The following is a 19962-nucleotide window of genomic DNA, read 5'->3' on the forward strand; positions in this document are numbered from 1 at the left end:
TATCTGATTTAACTGTCACAAGATGTTTTCCCTAACCCTAATGTCACACATTTGGTTTCTTTACCTTATCGGTACTGTTGTGGATCCCAATCCAAAGCAGCTTTTAGCACATTTTGTTTTGTGAATGCTGATCACTTAAAATTTGTGAAGTCTACTTTCAGAAAAAATCTTGATATTTGCCAGTGACTTCTGTCTGTTTACAGAAAAAAAAAAACCTCAGAAAAACCACCCTTAATTTTATCTTCAGGTCTGGGAACCACTTTTCCAGCATCAAATTGAACTTGCATGTGGTTATTGTTTAAGGCTCAAATTCTTCTCCTTATGCTTTGCTATTTCATGACATATGAGATATTTTAGTTTAGCAATTGCACAACAGGTTTACAACAAGCAACAAGCATGTCTACATCTTAAGCAGAATAACTGATGGTAGTAGTGCTGTAGATTACTGTTATGCTGAAACCCCAGCCTGTTCTACAGAGAAAAACTATACGAATGTTATCCGTAATGAGAGGAATCTGCAGTTTCAGCATACTATCAGTAAAGATGTGTACCTTGGGGGTTTCTGGATCAGTCAGTCTACATGAAGTCCTTAATATTGAGGTCATCCAGAGCGTTCCTGGGTGGTGGAGGCTTCCTGGGGCTCTGGGCGATTCCAGGAGACATCTGTAAAACACCTTATTTTAGCACTCATATTCCTTCTTTTGTCATTGTAACCTGTGCAAATAATAATATTTTCCATTGTAAAAAAAAAAAAATCAAGTGTGTTACCGGTGCTCCTGGGGTCACCCCAGCGGCTGGGAAGCCTGGTCTCGCCATTGGCATCATGGGAGCTCCAGCAACTGGTGCCTGATGGAATGGAAAAGAGTCAATAAAACTAGATGTCTGTTATTTTATGGGTGTGTGAGGGCCACCCAAAGGGGGTGATTGTCCATTAGTTATCCAGTAATGTCCTGCCTGGGCATTACTAGACTGGACTGGAGGTCTTACCATGGTGAAGCTAGGGTGAATCCCCATAAAAGGACTGACACCCATGGGTATGGTCTAAAGGTGTGGACGAGAGGGGATGGAGAGGAGGAGGTGGGATGTTACTATACTACATTTCAGATGAAAATATGGCAAAATGAACACAGGAAACAAAAATTTAAGGTAAAAAAAAAAGGACAGACACACCGAATGCTGGACAAAACAAACTGGCACACAAGAAACGAGGACACGCCACAACAGAAAGCCCAACTTCATCTTCAGTTTTTGTTGTCTATTTGCATATGAACAGGGGTTCAGAGAGCAGTGAAGCTTGTTTCATGTAGCCTTCAGATGGAAGCGTCAAACCAACTGCAATGTCCAGGTTTGCCTCAACTCAATCAGGTTTCAAAGAAAACTCAAAAATTAATAGCTGTTTCCAAGCAACAGCTTCTTAATGCAGTACTATCACTTCCCCCTTCATCACTCTCCAGTAAATATTCCAGAAACACACATTAGGCTGAATTAAATGTATGCCCTGCTTCCTAGCTTTATGGTACACCTGGAACCTGGAGAGCTGGGCCATATTGAAAAGAAAGAGGACAAATCTCCAAAACATAAGCATTTGTTATAAGTTTTTTTTTTCCTGTTTCTTTTCCATATGGTGATGAAGGCGACACTTGTGACTGCTGCTACAGGTTTGCCCTATCTGTCGCTGGCATGCGGCTCCACTCCATGCTTTAAGACACAGACAACATTTACCATCGGAGCACCCCAACTTGGGGGAGCTACCTGAGGGGCCGCTGGAGTTCCCATTGTGAGATCTTGGAAGGAAAGAAAGAGAGAAAAAAGGTACTGCAAAAAAATCTGTCGCATCATTTGTAACTTGTAATTTACTGCAGTGATTTATAAGTTACAAGACAGAAAGTCAGTTAAAGTAGATGTTTGCCATTTTAGTAGATGAGTTTCTTTGCTTTCTTTTAACAGAGGTGGAAAGATTAATAAGTTGGCTTATCTTTAACACAAGCACTCTTAAAGTTCACAAGAATGATTTACTTTCATAAATAATTTTAAGTGTAAAGAAACATATTTGTGGTTTATAGGGGAGTTAGAGCTACTGCTGCTATTTTTACTTGACTTTCTTTTTATTGTGAACTAAGTGTCAGATGGAGTCACACACTCAAAAAATGACTCTTTGCCCTCATAAACTTTAAGCAACTCACTCTGTGAGTTTGGTGCTATCAGAGGTTTCTTCCTTTTAAAAGGGAGTTTTTCCTTCCCACTGTCACCAAGCACTTGCTCATAGGTGGTCATCTGATGATTGGTGCTTTCTCTGTAATTTTATAGAGTCTTTACCATACAAAATAAAACAACTTGAGGTGATTGTTGATGTGATTTGGTCCTATAGAAATATAACTGATTTGAACTGAATATTGAATAAATGTAATGATTGTACGCCACTCAAATAAAATTCATTTCACCAAATTCCCAAATGTTTTACATTGTAACAAAATTATAAGTATTCAAATTACTTAGTTAGCATTTTGGGCATGTATACCATAAATAGGTTTGGCTCTGTTAAATATAAAAGAAAATGTGACTGCCAGCACATCTAACGTTCCCAAGACTGCTTTTCTCTTTTGTTTAATATGTAAAGAAGTAACTCTCAAGCCTTTCACAATTTATTTAGAATGAATAAATAAAGCAAACCTTACAATTTAAGAATCTCTGCTGGAGAACAAACAAGCATATTTCTCAAAATGTTAATTTACTGCATTACATAGTCCAGAAATCTAGAAATCTAAAACTCTACTTACTACTTGCCATGTTAGCCATAGAGGTGTCAACATCCCCAGCCTGGGGAGTCACTGTGGGCTTCATTACATCCCCTAGGCCATCAAATACTACAGCAGGGAGGAGGTGCAACAGGGAAGGGAGAAGATGGACAGGGGAGGGAGATATTAGTATCCTTCACTACAAGCAATTCTCACACTCTACTACAACTCAAGAGCAGGCCTTCTTATTACTTGGGATATTACCATGACAACCAACAGATGTCTCCATGACAACAGCGAAAAGAGAGCATTGAAATGTAACCTACTGAGGAAGAGTTGGTTCATTTAAAATACGACATATGGTTTCTTTTTGGAAAATACTAAATCTTAGTGAATTTCAATCATGTGAAATAGAATATAACATAAAACCATCGAATATATGACTCAGGAGACATCTGTTATGATCAATTGCAGTAAGATAAAGAACTTTAAAAGTACATATATATGTGGGACAGATATAAACCTGAGCTTGCTTCTGCATAGCATCAAACATGATGTCAAGAATGCGACCGTTAATGTAGTTTTCCCATGAGTTTGTGACTGCTGCAGAAACTGGCATGAGGGCAGAAGCACTGAAGCTAGAATGAAGCTGGGTTAAATGCTAAAGAAGCACTGAATAATAACTGCTACTTCACACAGTCCTCATAACCGTCAAGCATCTGGTGTTTCAGGAGAAAGTGCAGCTGAGCTTGCCTTGCACCACCGCAATGCAGTGCACTGTGGGAAATTAGCGTGTTAAAGAGCAAGGGGACTCACCCAATCAAATGGCAGGAAGCAAGAAATGAGCCAGCCCAAGAGCCAGATGAAGAAAGAGAGCGAGGGAGAGAGAAAGAGAGGAGAGTAAAAAAAAAAAGCACAGATGCCAAAGAGAGAGGGGGGAAAATGCAATGAGGTTTCAATAGAGTGTTTTTTTTCTAAGGAGGTTATTGTATGGTTGATAGAAAGGAAGGAAAAGAGAAAGAGTTAAGCCTTAAAGCAGAAGTATTGCAGACCATTAGTTATATAATATGAGACCAGCAGCACAAAAGGAGAGGACCAGGAACCACATAAGCAGGGATCAAGTATTGAAAGGTGAGAAAGATTGGAGGATTTTCTGAAGAATATAAGTCGTCATAAGCAAAATGTGATGCTGTTATCATGAAACTGAAGCAAAAACCAAGCCAGCAGAAACATGCACCATTTTGTGTGGCACAAACAGTGTTGATGTATGTTGCTCTTAAAAGTTAATAAATACAATCCAAAGAGAAGCTGCTGACAGCAAACCATTTCATTAACCATTACCAAAGTTAATAGAAACAGTAAGTGATACATCCACTGACACGAAACAGCTAGTCTGGCAAGCAAACCGATTTTAAGATTATCAAAGAAAGTGTTAGTAAAATATTGTAAAGTGATATTATGGTATTAGCAAGACAACAACAAGGAATCATGAGTGTTATTACAAGATGAACAGCTGTAGCCATGGATGAATGATCAGGTTAGGGCCTCTGAGCTAAGCAGAAACCCCAACCTATTCTTTTTTGGACAGGGCATCCAGGGCCCAAAAGACAGGAGAAGCAAGGTCGATAGATCTATTAACACATAAAAGTTCCACAATATGTTTAAGTCATGTTAACTCATCAACCAAAGCCTTACTGTATTCAAACAATATATTATTACTAATATTATGAATCAAATCCTTTTGTGCTGTCTGTCATTTGCAGAACATGCATGTGAACCTGTTGATGTCAAGTATGCAACTGTTTTTGTTTTTGGCAAGTGTCAGAAAAAAAACAGAGTAGCTCCTCTGTTTAGCAAGCCAAAGCAAAAAAAAAGTGGTCCTTAAAAGAGGAAGGAGAGTAGAGGGGAGGACTTTGGACTTAAGGAACTTGAGCAGCACTGACTTTGCTGAGAGCATGGTCTGAAAGGTGAAGTTCTGATGAGTGAGTAGTTTGTTACCGCATATATATTAATAATATAGACTCATATTTGGAGCGCATGAGTCCATCATTGAAATAATTTTTGAGTGGGGAATTCTATAAATGAGCGTGCTTGTTTGGTACCATGACGCCATCCAGTCAGTCTGTGAGGACCTCTGGTTAATGTTCTCTCTTTTATTCCACGCTTACAGACTTTACAAAACAATACCATCAGTCTATTTCCACTTTAAACTCGACAAAAACAAACCTTAATACAGAGGCTTTAGCTCAGGAGCCTCCAGACCTGTGCTCATAATATCTGTTATGAAATCCATCCATGACCACAATACATGCAGTGAGAGGGAACTATTTCATACAAACATGATGATATAACCTTCACTGATCACATTCAGGTTGGCACTTCCACATCTGAGGATTTACCTGACATCAGTTCAGCACCGGGGGCAACAGGAGCAGGGGCAGCAGCAGCAGCTGGGGCATCTCCTCCTGTAGGCTCTGGCAGGTCAACCAAAAAACATAAACACAGTCCACCATTCATTCCATGACAGGGTCGCAGTGGGTCGAGCCATTTCCATCGCAGCATTAAGGCAAAGAAGGGGAACAATCAGCCTTCAGCTTCACACTATTAATGTCAGACAAAATGCTTAGAGTTAGAAAAGAGGGCTTGAAAGCATGAGCGCAGGATTTTCGATTTCAGAAAATGAAAACATCACACACACATACTGCTTATAAAAATGGCCTTTTCACATGTAACACTCAGATATACACAGCAAGGAATTTTAGTTGTTAGATTTGGGCTCATAATCCTATTTTTCTAGAGGATAAATGAGAGCAAGTATAATTGTGCTGAAGTAGTGTAGCCACTTTTAGTTTAACAGAAAGAAAATCTTGAGCCAGAGTCATTATTAGCAGTTGATAAATACTTTGACTCATCTCAGCTATCTGTGTGCGAATCTCCAATAATGTATCCACCCACATGAATAACAAAAACAAAATATACAGCAGCAACAATCGCAATAGCTATGATCATAAAGGAGAAAACCTGATGGTTTCAAAATCACTTGTTTCATTTTATGTCCTTCGCTTCCTCAGCGTGAACAAGAGAGGCAGAGTGAGGGGAGGCGGTCATGTGAGTTACCCACCACCAAACAGATTCATGATGGCTCCTGTGTCAATTTTGGATGGGGGTGCTGAGGAGAGGATGGGGGCAGAGGAGCTGAACACATCCGCTGGAGGAGGCAAGGTGGAGATTATGTTTTTAGACCCCAAACACGCACAAATACACACTAAACACACACACACACAGAAACTATTCATTATAATGCACAGTGCGCTTTTATCAAGTTCAGTTTCAGTGCACGCAGTACATGCCGGAATAAGAAAAGAGGTAAGTGTCATTCACTAAATGCTTCAGACAGCTCAGTGGCTTTCAGCTGACCCATAACAGAGCAATCTCATTTCCTTCTTTTCTTCCCTGATCAAAGCCAAGGACAAAGCTGAAAAACACAAACAGCAAGACAGGATATGAGAGTAAGAGCAAGCGCAAGATGGCAGATTGAGTGCAAAAGGGTACCTGCTGAAAACAAGTCAGCACTGGGAGCGAGGTCTGTTTTGGAGAAGCTCGTGTCTGGCATGGAGTCAAAGATATCTACAAATACATGCGCACCCAAGACAGGAATATTAAAAAGCTCAAACTCTTTCAACTGGAGAGGCAAAGCTGCAAACATGTGCACATTTTCCCTCATAAAAATAATGACAAAAAAAATGTCAAACAGCCTCAAATCAGAGTCAAGAAGACACCAGCCTGCCTCAGTATGATGCGATAGTTACTAATGCCGGATCACACAAATCTCCAATGTTTACCACTGAAAAGGTCAATCCCAGGGCTGGTGGTGCTGGCGGCAATAGGAGCTGAAATGGTTGCAGTGGTGGTGATGGTGTTGGATGAGGAGGTGAAGAGCGGTGAAGGGGAATGGGAAGGGGAGGGCTGGGGCACACCCGAGCTAAAACAGGCATCCAGGGAACTAGCCGGGTTATTGCTCTCCACTGACATCATGCCGAAAAGGTCTAGACCTGAAGACGCTGCGTTGGTGCTACCATCTGAGGGAGCAAAGGGGTCTTTTGGGAAGAAATGGGGGGTGTTGGGGGTAGGAAAGAAATGTAAAACATTGAGAGAAGGGGAATGTTAGACATTGACTTTGATACAAAAGAGAGCAGACATATGGCACTGAGCAAAGGTTTAGGTCAATTCTAGACATTAGATATCTGGTCCCCCGCAGAGGCCTGATCCCAATATCAATGCGTCAGTCTGTCTTTACACAAAAAGACAGTGAAAAGTGAGAGACAGGCTGACACAGAAAAACTGCAGCAAGTGCTTCAAGATGCTTTGAAAAATGTTCCTTTGAGAACTGGTGCTGCATCAAAGAAAAAGTGCAAGCACAACAATTACTGATTTGAGGGTGAACTTATGAAGCTACTCACTGCATTATTTTTCAACATTTTTGCACAATACTGTATGTTTTATGTAACGGTTACAGGAGTACCGCAATAACCACAAGAAGGAGGTCAGAGAAATGGAAAACATCAGATGGGAATGATAGGAGGTGAAAATGTGCAGAGCTCCAACATACTCCTGCTGTCAGTCGTAACAGTTACAGCTATAAATAGCATCTGTGATGGGAGAGAAAATGACAAACAACTGGAGCGGATATTAAATCCTTTCACAGTCCATAACGTTAGGAACTTCAAATAAAACCAGGCAGTCTTCTCCATAACAGAAAGTCTAAAGTTTTCTTGTGATGACAAAAGACAAGCATGAATATTCTTGCTCTTGAACGCCACTAACAAGATTTCCCTTCCATACCCAAGCAGTAATGATGAATGAATCCATACTACCTGCACAAAGACGTGAGTTTAAACCCTCATTAACCTTTACACATTCACAACCACAGGCATCTACATCTTTCTCTGTAAAGTTATAACATTTTCTTCTTTCACAGTCATAATAAAAGAAATACAAAAACAACATAACAAGCAATATATTCCATTAAAGTCCTGTATTTTAACAACTCTTTGTTGTGCCCATGTTATCTCCATGTTCTGAGTTCAAACTACGGAAATGCACAGAAGTCGAAAGAATACCTAACTAGGAAAATAAAGTATGTAAGTAAAATATAGTAATTATTGATGAGAAACTCTGACTCACACAATTGCATTCTTCTACCGTGACACTATCGAGAGTGTGCTGGTGCACGCCATCCCTGTGTGGTACGCTGGTTGCACAACAGCTGACAAGAAGAGACTACAGAGGGTCATCAGAACTGCAGAGAAGGTGATCGGCTGTCCACTCCCCTCCCTGGACTTAATTGGCAGCTCAAGATGTCTCTCCAGAGCCAGGGCAATTATAAAGGACCACCTCCATCCTAGCCACCACCTCTTCAACATCCTGCCCTCTGGAAAAAGGCTCAGATCCATCAGGTGCAAAACCAACAGACTAAAGAACGCCTCTGTCAGTGCGCCCCAGGGTGGCTGTGGCTACAATGTAGCTTGCCATCACCAGTGTGTGAATGTGTGTGTGAATGGGTGGATGACAGGTTGTGTAAAGCGCTTTGGGGTCCTTAGGGACTAGAAAAGCGCTATACAAATACAGGCCATTTACCATTTACCATTCTTCCCGTGGGCTGTCAGAACTCTTAATGCAAACTAAGAGTGTGTAAAGACTTCCCCAAGACATCCACCCTGACACTGCTGTTGATCATCTATGTGCAATATCTCAGTCTTTCCATGTTCTGTGCAATATTTTTGGCTCATGTGCAATTATTTTGGTCCCAGTCTGTTTCAATGTTTCCTACACATACACCATGTATATAGTTCCACTCACATATGTATACATGTACACTGTTTTTATTTTATTTTATTCTATTTATTTAATTATTTATTTCTTTTCCGCCTTCGTTGTATATTGGTTTCTCTTCTTCTTACTTTATCACCTTTGTGGTTCAGCTACCCAATTTCGCTGTGCAAGAAACTGCACAATGACAAGAAAAAGCTCTAAGTCTCTAAGTCTAAGTCTCTAAATAAATATGCGCATTTTGAAAAGTTACAGGAGAAAATATAAAGCCACGATAGCGTGACTCAACGTACACAAACAAAAGCTAGCATTATTTTTTAATAGTTACACCTGTACCTTTTCTACTGTGAGTAGGTTTTTTATTACTCTGTGTAATAAAAAAAAACAAAAAAAAAACAACTTTGAAACAATTGGTTTTTATTTTAGATAGCTGTAGCTGTTGAAGCCAGCAAATCTCTAAAGCTAATTAAGCTAATATTAGCATCACAAATTAGCTCACAGCTTCTTTCCTGTTGAGGTTTTGAGTTTTTAGCTAACTTGCTTTGCTGTGTTGTTTGTATGTTTTCATGCAGAAAACATGTAAAGAAAGAATTGCTTAACTGCATGTTTTTTGTTGTTGTTGCTTTCTCATGTATGCCACTGGCTGACACACATACACACTCTCTCTCACACAGACAGATGTTGGTCACCCACCAGTTCCAGCGTTGGCAGCTGGGGTGGATGTAGCAGCAGCCCCACCTTCAGCTGCTCCTGCGGAGGCCTCAGTGGCAGGAGCAGGACTTGCGAAGGCTTCTGCAAAACCCCAGGAGAGGACAGAAACGCGGAGAGAGACAGATGAAGAAATAAGGATAAAAAAGAGAGAGTCAAAAAGCCAGAGGAAAACAAGACTATTAAGAAAAAAGAACATAAGATTAAAGCGTTTAAGTTGCAGAAGCATTTTTAAGCTGTTTTCAGCTTTTAGAAACAGCAGCGTACAGAACTGTTATGTGACATCAATGACTGACAGGTGAATGAGCAAATGGGAATACAGACAGGAGGCATTACAGCAAGGATTAATCTAGTGCACAAAGAGCCGAATAAGCCAGGACTCTACAAGTGTTACAGCTGCCATCTGTAGCTGTAGACATGTGACAGGGTTTGATAGAATTGCTTTTCAGAGATCAAAGAAAAGCATTACGGCCTATCAAACAGGACGCATGAGTGCAGCAGTGTATATACAAGCCAAAAGTGAACATGTGGTGAGTATGTGGAGAATATCTGTAGAAATATTAAGTCTAAATCTGATTGTACATTTTGTATGGATTAAAATAATGTGATTGCTTTCCCAAAAAAGCACATCACATAAAACTGCGTACCACCGATAAACGATTAAAACACAACTCATCACTAAACTGCTTGTTAGTCATTCTTATTATCATATTAGCTAGTTCATTCATTTAAATTCTATATTGAGATATTTTTCACATCAGAATTTCACTTTTAGTAATTTAAATAATGACACTTTTCATGACACTAAAGCATTGTTACTGCCCACATAGTTACACACTTTACCCAAGTAAATTTCTTCCAAGAAGGAGCAACCCTGAATGGTGACAAGATTTCATGTACCTCTCCAAATCTGATCAATTCCGCTCATAACATTTTGAAACAAAAGTTGTAATTGCAGTACTGTACTTAGCTGCGGTGTGCTGTGGAAATAACAGCTCATGGATAATTCGGACCACCCTGTGCACCACTTAGTGCACAGTACTTTTAGTAATAGACTGATTTTTTGTTTGTTGCTACATGATCAGACACAGGAAATCTTTTATACTACACGTTAGCCACTATACCACTCTCTGTAATACAGTAGATTATTATTATGTCACGGAGCACAGGAAAAGCAAGCCAACGGTCCAGAACTACAATCCTGGCTGTGCACAAATTCAGCCAAGCAATGAACTGATCAAGAACAACTGGCATGCAACATCTCTCAAAGCTATGCTAGAATGATAGTTTATTGAACAGGGTTTGATGCATCAACTGCAAATTAACAATGCCCTATTTTGCCCCCAAATCTTTATCTAGCAAACCTTTCAACTATGATGAGAAAAACCCCACTCAGCACAGCCACGCATGCCTGGGAGTGGAACCTAACCAGTCAGCCGGCTTTTTTGTCTTTGGCCTGTGGTGGTAACGCTGTCTGGATTTACAGTTTCTTGTAAATCTTGTAGAGTTTCTATCAGAAGAAACTTTGCAATCTTCACCTTGTAGTTAGACCCTTCATGTTCACCCAATATGTGTTCCTGTCACTAATGTGCACACTCTGTGAGCCCAAAGCAAGAGGCACACCTATTGAGTCTCCTCACTAAGAAACACTTTTAATAACCCTGCTGAAGTATAGACAGTGATAAGTTACAGATTAATCTTGTGAAATAAGTCAGCATTGCTGCAGGGTAGCTGATAGTTCCCCCAACTCTACCCTCACATGACAATGAATAGCGTCACAAGAAAACGAACATAGTAACCTCCAAAATGGCAAACCCTAGTTCACAAACCATCTTTTCTACACAACCTGCATGGAAGCATTTCTTTCTTTTCACCTTCTTTTAACGCTGAGTAATATCAATGCCGGCCAAAATTACGATCAGCATCTTGTTAATAAATTGATGTTTTTAGGGCATCAACGTCAAAAAGATGCTAACAGAGGCAGGGACTACTACACTGTCATGAACTGTGGCATTAGGAAATGAAAAGTGAAAATTCATGTGATAAGTTTTTCTAAACATTGAGTAGCATTGTAAGCTATTAAGTGTATATATTTTGACATGGTTAATCCATAATCAAATGTATTTAGTCTGTTTAAATATAACTAAATAATGTGGGGCTATAATTTTAAGGCAGTTGATAGGGATGTGCATCAATCCAGTACGCAGTGAAAGTTTTTGATGATACAACTTTGCTTGCAGTGGACAGACAACAACTGCCATAATTCAGCAAAGTTCTGTCTACATACTGTACGTGTTTGAGCATGCAGTCGTCTGTGTTATCATATCGTGTGATGGGTTTTACAGTTGAGCTTCCCAGAGTGATTCCTTCGTAGAGAATTTTCTGGAAGCCCACTGACCTCCCAACAGATCCACATTGGCGGCGCCAGGGGAGGTGGCAGCTGCTGTGCTAGTGGGAGGAGCTAGAGAGACTCCAGGTTCTGCTGCTGCAGGAGTGGGCGATGCCGCTGCAAGGGAGGGGGTGGGCTCAGCTGCGAGGGTGGGTTCAGATAGCAAGGAATCGCCCATTTCTTCCAGTACCATCAGGGGTGTTTGAAATCCCCATAGAAAGGAGGCAAAATAAACCACAAAAGAGGAACCAAAATAGCCAGTGGAGTCACCGTTGTGAGAGTGAAGAAAAAAAAAAGCCAAAAGAAAGGTCAATCCAAATAAAGCCCAATAAAGATCATTTAGAAGTGGCCAAAAAAAAGAAGAAGAAAAACCCGTATTTTTAAACAAATTAAAAGTCGCCAAATGATCCAGCATTGTCCAGTCATAACCAAGAAATAGATATTAAAAAGCAATCAACCAAAATAGCCCCCATTATAAACCAAAAACAGACAATGGAGTATGTGGAGGGAGGGGAGGGAGAAGGCAGAGAGAAACAAAGAGAGTACTCAGACTAAGAGAACAGCTTGAGGAGACAAACAGGGAAGTAACCATGTGACACTGCTGCAATGTTGTCTATTTTTATATTTTCTAAATAGAGAAACAATATATTGCCTCCAGGTTGCTTCAATTTCATATTACAGCAAGAAAACCAGGAAAATCAAGGCAACCTGGAGGAGGTTTTACGAATGGACTAGTCTGGACCAGATCCTACAGGTGAAGTAAAGAGGAGGAGTTGCACTCACCTGATCCAAGAAGATCTACGGAGGCAGAAAACAAAGAAACAGGGAGAAGATATGTCTTGTTCTGGGGATTTGATTTGATTCTCTAGTCAACTCCAATGAAAATAGACTGTTACGTGTTCACTAAAAGGACTAGATTACCTGTCGTTCTTTCTAACAATGACTGCGACGAAAACCATGTGCATGATACCAGCAGCTGTTCTAAAGGAAGGAGGGCCACTTACCTCCCCAAGATGTGGGGGCAGCTGATGGTGCTGAAGGGCCAGTAGAGGCCAGTGGATCCAGATCTAGCAATGAACTGGAAGATGATAAAGTTTTAACCACACTTTTCTGAGTGAAAATTTTCTGCTGCACATGATCAATAGTTTACTTGCACTTAATCAGCTGGGTGAGGTTAAAATAGCACTGTTGGAGTGACATTTTGTTACCTAGCACTAAAAAAAGTGGAGACAACATCGTGGGAAATGTCTTGCTTCTGAGATCATTTACCCATCATCCAAATTATACATGTGAACTAAATGAACTAATTTCTGTCTGTCTGTTAAAATTCTGTCATTCCCAATCACTTCCACTTTGTTATAATACCACTAACAGCTGACTGTGGAATATTTCATAGAGAGGAAATTTCACACTGGACATGTTGCACGGGTGGCATCGTATCATGGTACCATGCTGGAATTGGATTGATCAATTCTGATGGGTGGTGATTACTTTTGGCAATACTGACAATACAGATACACTGTAAGTATATGGTATTTTATAGATGTTAACAAAATCCAATGTTTTTTGAAAGGTTGCATTGGCGGGGTATTTACTAGAAATAGGAACCTACTCTTCAGCCGGTTCAGGAGCAGCTGAAGCAGCAGCGCTGCCAGCACTGTCCCCAGGAGGAGGCTGCAATGTGGGAACAGCATTTGAAGATTTGGCTGGAGTTGACGTTGGAGACACATTGTTTGTAGGAGATCCCTGGAAAGTAGACAGACAAGCCCCCTTTCAGTGCTGATTCACAATATAAAAGGCTAAAGAAAAAAACAGACTACTTTAAATGTGCATCTTACCTTTGTTGGAGACCTGAAAGTGGAAGAAAAAGAGGAGGTATAAGTGATGTGCTTAAAACAAACTGCTTGACAAAAGCTCAATTTTACAGATCATTTTAAACTCAATATCGGGGATTCAAACAAACATTTAAGATAGACTGCATCATATGTGATCATATGAAGAGTTAATTTCCAAAGTACCATAATATATAATCAAGTATGAAAACAAGAATAAAATCCAGCCCATAAGATTTGTTAAATCAGTCTGATTTTGCCAGCTTTTATTTCATTTTCAGTTTGACTTGGGAATGAAACCCTTCATATAGCGATTCACATTGCATATTAGCGTATGACAGTACACATGTGGTGACCTGCTGTTTACCAAAACATGTGTCTCCCAGAGGTCACGCATGTAATCACACCGACACACACATTTCCACGTGTGAACTATTCGATTGATCCAGTTCATAATTCACATGTGAATAATGTGCCCATTTATTACCTGGGGGAGGGTGGGGCGAGAGGTGGGACAGTAAATACATCTAAATAATTAGTAAACTGCAAACGAAACATAACACATATGCTCACCCTTCACTGGTGTTTCCAAATCAACGTAAAGGAGAGTAAAAGAGAGGAGGGGTTAAAGGAAACTGTAGAAATACAAAACCTGTTTCTACCAATATTTCTATTGGCTACTCGTGAAAACAAAAGCGGGAGATAGAAAGAGTTATCCTAATGTTTTTACTATGACGTTGCAAAGAAATGTTACGTCTTACCCCTTCTTTCCACCTTTTATATCCTCCAGGCCATTCATGTGGGTTTCCAGAGATTCTAGGATACTGCTGGGAGCCTGAGCAGAACAAAGAAATTTCAAACTGTAATCACAACTCCACACAAATCTTAAATCATCTCCTCAGATACATTCCAGCCGAGGTTTAATCACCAGAAACAAGAGTGAGAGAAAATCCCACCGCATTAGTCACATGCATGTGTCTATGCACACACAAACACAAGAGTGATTTGTGTGTTTTGTGTGACTTGTTTGTCAAATTAAAGAAAGGTCAACGTGCCAACACTTCATCCTGTAAACAGGCACTCAGCCAAAATAACCCCTTTGTTTCTGTGGTTACCGGTTCCTCGAGAGGTTTAAAGGGGCAGTCCTCGTCATCCGAGTCTGCTAGATCCACCACTACCCCTGGGTGGAGACACTGGGTGGGGAGATGGTGGTGGGTGAGACATGGGCTTCTGTGTATGCATGTGTGTGTGAAAGGAGATGGATGGTATTCATATGCATTATATATTCTTGATCCCATCGCTTGCAAAGTGGGATTAAAAAACCCTGAGAGCTGTGATATGTAACTTACATAGTTGATGTCGGGAATGTCATTTTTGTCAACTCCAACTGTCTGTTAAAGAAAAGAAATATATATATATTTAAAAAACAATATTATCACACTGCACAGACTCAGTTTTTACAGTCACTATGTGAGTCAAAAGAAAAAGGACTGCTGAGGCTACCTCAGCCAGCTTCATGAATTCTCCAATCTTTGTCACCCTGGTCAGGAAACGCTTGTAGATCTCCAAGGCCTCCTTGCATTCACTCTTCTTCATTTTGAAGAATTTCTCTACACACAAAAACAAGAGGTTTGCTGACTGACAAACACCTTGTCCATCTTTTTTGATTATCATCGGTGAAATGAACAAAAAAAACCCTGCAATCTATTCACTTTAAGTGGACTACTAACCTAATAGGTTGATGATCCCATCATTGTAGGATGCAAACAGTTTCACCAAGTCCTTGAAGAGAAGCAGAAATGCAGCATTGATGATCCCATTGTTCAGCTCCTTGGGATGAACCTGAGAGGAGACAGGACAGAGATAAGTAGGGCTGTCTGAGGTTCTGTTCATCCAAATAAATAAAGAAGAAGAAAAAGAGCGAAAAAGTGTGCAAATCAAAGCAAAGACGCACATCAAACTCCAGGAGTGTGTCAATCTGTGTCTGCAGAACAGGCATGCCTTTCAGCAGCTTCTCAGTGGTCATGGTTCTCATCACTCCATCAGCGCTGAGGTAACACAACAGAGAGAGTATTTTACACAAAAGAAGAGCCACAGGTTTTAACCACACACTAAGTAAAAGCATGTAAAAGAAAATGCTAATGGCCAAACAAGTGTTGCTATGAGCAACTGCATGCACACCGTGTTTACCGTACCCTTTCTTGACTCTGGTGAAGTCAAATGCCATCTGGCGGTAAGCGAAGGCTTTCTCATTCAGGTATCGTCCATACCGCCTGATGAATGTAGACATGTCATAGCCTACACAAAATGAAATCAAAATCAAATGATTGTTGAACAAAAAGCTAATAGGCTTCTTGCTGTCTGCTCGTATTTGTTTCTTGATTATTTCTATTATTTGTCATTTGTTTCTCAACAGCTCACTTCATGCATTGATCTCTTTTTGTCCTAGTGGGAAAATATTTTTTAGAACCTGCAGTAAACAGTGTATCCCTAAAGCAGTCAATATAACAGGAAGCACAATTTCCCCGTGTGTAGCTGAGATAGTTTGGTCCATAATTTGCTGAACACACAATTTTGTAGCCTCTGTACATTACCACAGTGGTAATGTACCACATCAAACAAAAAATATTTTTATGTAGCCCCCATTTGCAGAGGCTAAAATGAATCTGCCAATTCAAGTGAGACCTGTCATCTTATTATTTCATGACAAATGAAGTCACAAGACACAATATTTGATATAATAAGGTTTCATAGCTTTTCACTGTAATTTTAAGAGCCCAAAGGGATGTCAGTGCAAGTGAGCGAGGTCGTCATTTGGCTAAAAATACACCTTTGTGAGGGCCAAATCAGTGATCTGGCACATTCTTAAAAGGAAAAAATGCATTGGCCAGTTAAGCAACTCTAAAAGGTCCGAAATACATCAGAAGACAACAAAATGCATGATGACAGCATTTTTTCCATAGTTAAGAAAAAGGACACTCTTAAGAAAGTAGACATATCATTATCAAGAGATGCATTCATGAATGGAAGATGGCTTATAACAAGGTGCAAATCACTGGTTTCACTCAAAAACAGAAAGGCCAGAATTAGATTTTCAGGACTGGATAATGACCCAAAATACAAAAGCAATGCAACAGTTTGTCGAGGAAAAAAAGAAAATATTCTTCAAAGGATCACCTGATTTTTCAGTTATTGAATAAAACCGTACATGGAAAGACCCTGCAATAAAGGTGGCTGCAGTAAAGGCTTAGCAGCCACCTTGCAATGGAACAAATACAGCATTAGGTGATGTCCATGGGTTCTAAACTTCAGCAACCATAAACTGGGAAGGATTTCCATCCAAGTATTAAAAACAGTCCTTATATTTAAAATTATGTTAGTTTGTCCAATTCATTTTAAATCTCTGAAAATGGGGGAGCTGTGTATTTAAAGGGCTGTAATTCTTCAAGTCTGTACTTCACTTAGATTGTCTGGTTGTGTACAGAGAAGAAACTACAAAAATTCTATCCTTGTCCAACAAATTATGGATCTCATTAGTTGACACCGATTAAGTCCAAGCGAAAGGTGGAGCAGGAAAGGAGGTGGTTTGAAAAGCGTGCAACAAATTAAACAACACCCTAGATTGAATGTATATATGGAAGGGTAGCGGCTGATCCATCAGCACTGAGATCGGCTGCTGGGATTGTAGCTGATATGTGATATTTGTTATTTTCCTGTTAGTTCCTATTTTTCCTAACTTTATGTAGGTTCTTCTCTAAAATCTGTAACCTAAGGAGCAAAGGATGAGAAAGTTCAGTAATGTGCGGTTATTATCAGATTATCCATTTACAAAGAACGATACACAACGACACAAAGGGAGGATATTACAGTTGATCAGACTGTCGTCTTACCATGAGATCCGGTTTTGTCAATAAAGTTGCTGAGGTTGAACAAGGATGTCCTGGATGCCAAGTACTGAATGAACCTCTGAGAAAGAGAAAGAAAACCCAGTGAACATTCCTGTAGAAGTCAAAGCTGAAAACTACAGCCAACAACACAGCATTGACATCTTTAGTAAGGGTTTTCTTTGTTGTGCTTTTCAAGCTTTTATTCCATTATTTAATAGCTTTTACAGGAGTAATGCACAGTGGACCCATTCCACTAACTTGTGGTCAAAGCCTCTATTTATTTGTGAAACATCAGGCTTCCTGCAAATGCCTTGAAAGACCAATTTCAGCTCTCTAAAGTGGTAACTTCACACCACACCAGACATTTATTATTTATTTCAAAGGGGTGGCTGTTTTTGTCAGCAATTAGAAAAAAAACTTTACTATATTAAAGTATACTATAATATATACTATTCAGCATTTCTATTGATCTTTTATCCTGATTAGAAGAGATTCAAGCTTAAACCAAACTGCTTCACATGTTAAATGGTCTATTTACTGTTCACTAACCTCATTGCCATAGACACACATGTGGTGTGTGGTGACGAGGGCCTTGAAGACGACCACCCAGCTGGCGTTGGTGGATCGCTCAAACAGTGTGTCAGCCATCTGAGGGATGTTCACGTTGGTGGTATTGGTGGCTGACACCAGGTCTGCAACACAGCAACAAAGAGTTCTACTCATCTGTCAAAGGTTCTCTCACAGAGTGCTTTAACCTTGTGGTAACTTTAAACAGCTTATTGTCGTCTTCTTCTTCTTCTTTTAACTACAGTGGATTGCCTGTCTCCATCTCACCCCATCACTTACATCCGCTTCTGTCATGCAAAGAATCTGCATGCTTTCCTTTACTACATCTAAGGGTCTTCTCTGTGGTATTCTTCTTTTCCTCCTGACTGACAGCTCCATATTCAACAGCATGCCTCCACCTCTCTAGGCTCTCTGCTTTGATGAAAACCAACCCCACCTTCAATCGATCTGTCACTTCTACCTTACACCTCACTACTGTCTCACTGTCCTCATACATGTCCTGCACCACCCTCACATGCTTCTCTGTCATGCCTGACTTCCTCATACAGTACCCCATCATGTGCTTTCTCTAGATCTACAAAAACACACTGCAACTCCTTATGATCTTCTCCATTCAAACCAAATATCACGTCTGTAGTGCTCTTTCTCTGGATGAAGCCATGCTGCTGCCCACTGGTCATCACCTCTCTTCTTGATCTAGCTTTAACAACTCTTTCCCATAGCCTCATGTTATGGCTCATTAGTTTTATTACTCTGTAGTTACTACAGCTCTGCACATCACCGTGTTCTTGAAAATTGGTTCCTGTAGACTTCATCTCCTTTCCTCAGGCTTCATCTCACTCTCCAGGATTGTATTAAACATTCTGGTCAAACAGTCCACTGCCATTGCTCCTAGACATCTGCATACTTCTGCAGCAATGTCTCAAAGACCAAACACCTTTCTAATCTTTATTCTCTTCATAGCTGCCCCCCACTTCCTTTTTACTAATCCTCTGTACTTCCTGATTCACTAACTTTCCTACACCCTTCATTAAATAGCTTATTATATGCTATTAAAAGGGAAGTGAACTTATTCTTAGACACACATCTGCAAGATTTTCTGCCCTGATTTAACTGCTGTGATTAAATTTTGATTAAGTGAGGAGGCAAAGTGCTCACTGCAGAGCTGCACCAGACAGTTATGAAAATATTGAGGCAGGAGAAATACCTGATGCACATACCAAATGTTGGTGCAAGAACCCAGCCACCCACCCACACACACACACACACACACACACACACACACGCACACACACACACACACACACACACACACACACACACAGACTCACATAAGGGGGGACACACGCTGACAATGCAGAGAGAGAAAGAGAGAGAATTATGCTTTGTCATCTCTCCCTGGCTGCCAGTTCAGATACTCAGACAGAGAAGTCTCCAGAAATAAAGAGTCCTGACTATTGCATCAGTAAAAAATATAACAGAAGGTACAACGTACTTTGACAGTAATGATACAGATAAGATGAACCTAGGCGTAACCCAAATACCGAATCTTTTGGTTTTTCTGTTTTGAGAAAAACCAAAAGATTCGGGTTTTGAAAAGGTTGGACTCATGTGATTTCTCAATCTATTTCAGACTCATGTTCTTCTTGTGAACACTCAAGATTTTCATTCTCTATATCTAACATACCACGGCTGATAGCAAAAGAAAACTGAGTTTTTGTATTGAAAATGTAAAAAAATAAATAAATAAAATCTAATAAGCAGAAATAAAGATAGAGACACTAAAGACACATGAATGGTCCATGGCTTGAAACTAATAAAGCTATAATCACTAATCATGCATTACACCTACAGAAGCTACGGCTCAATCATGGACACTTATGATGTGAAGCTCCCAGTGCACCCTTTTTGTGCTGATGTTAATGTCCGTGGGCGCTGGTGACTTTTTCACACTATGCACCTCAGCACTCAAGCACCCCAATGTGTGACTTTATGTGTTCTCGACTGACCGAGTT

General features: G+C 40.1%; 1 protein-coding gene and 1 long non-coding RNA gene across 2 annotated transcripts in view; both read right to left on the bottom strand.

Annotated features, from left to right (window-relative positions):
* LOC113037617 (clathrin coat assembly protein AP180) overlaps positions 1 to 19962 on the bottom strand; it is a 30629-nt gene that overhangs the window by 1341 nt on the left and 9326 nt on the right. Inside the window, exons 3-22 of the mRNA XM_026194880.2 lie at positions 17930 to 18072; positions 17384 to 17459; positions 15689 to 15791; positions 15448 to 15541; positions 15224 to 15335; positions 14997 to 15103; positions 14843 to 14884; positions 14255 to 14328; positions 14067 to 14072; positions 13500 to 13512; positions 13274 to 13407; positions 12666 to 12739; positions 12445 to 12459; positions 11671 to 11841; positions 9258 to 9356; positions 5135 to 5209; positions 2778 to 2864; positions 1723 to 1784; positions 769 to 846; positions 552 to 663 (exon numbers count right to left, since the gene is read on the bottom strand). Of these exons, the coding sequence (XP_026050665.2) occupies positions 577 to 663; positions 769 to 846; positions 1723 to 1784; positions 2778 to 2864; positions 5135 to 5209; positions 9258 to 9356; positions 11671 to 11841; positions 12445 to 12459; positions 12666 to 12739; positions 13274 to 13407; positions 13500 to 13512; positions 14067 to 14072; positions 14255 to 14328; positions 14843 to 14884; positions 14997 to 15103; positions 15224 to 15335; positions 15448 to 15541; positions 15689 to 15791; positions 17384 to 17459; positions 17930 to 18072 (1652 nt within the window). The 3' untranslated portion in view covers positions 552 to 576. The remainder of the gene's footprint in view (positions 1 to 551; positions 664 to 768; positions 847 to 1722; positions 1785 to 2777; positions 2865 to 5134; positions 5210 to 9257; positions 9357 to 11670; positions 11842 to 12444; positions 12460 to 12665; positions 12740 to 13273; positions 13408 to 13499; positions 13513 to 14066; positions 14073 to 14254; positions 14329 to 14842; positions 14885 to 14996; positions 15104 to 15223; positions 15336 to 15447; positions 15542 to 15688; positions 15792 to 17383; positions 17460 to 17929; positions 18073 to 19962) is intronic.
* Positions 5198 to 6999, bottom strand: LOC145420579 (uncharacterized). Its single transcript, XR_013901902.1, has 3 exons — positions 6578 to 6999; positions 5857 to 5943; positions 5198 to 5336 (listed from the first exon to the last, which is right to left on the bottom strand). It is a non-coding gene; the product is annotated as an uncharacterized LOC145420579 (long non-coding RNA).

The sequence above is a fragment of the Astatotilapia calliptera genome, chromosome 15 (genome assembly GCF_964374335.1).
Source record: "Astatotilapia calliptera chromosome 15, fAstCal68.1, whole genome shotgun sequence".
Taxonomy (NCBI): Eukaryota; Metazoa; Chordata; class Actinopteri; order Cichliformes; family Cichlidae; genus Astatotilapia; species Astatotilapia calliptera.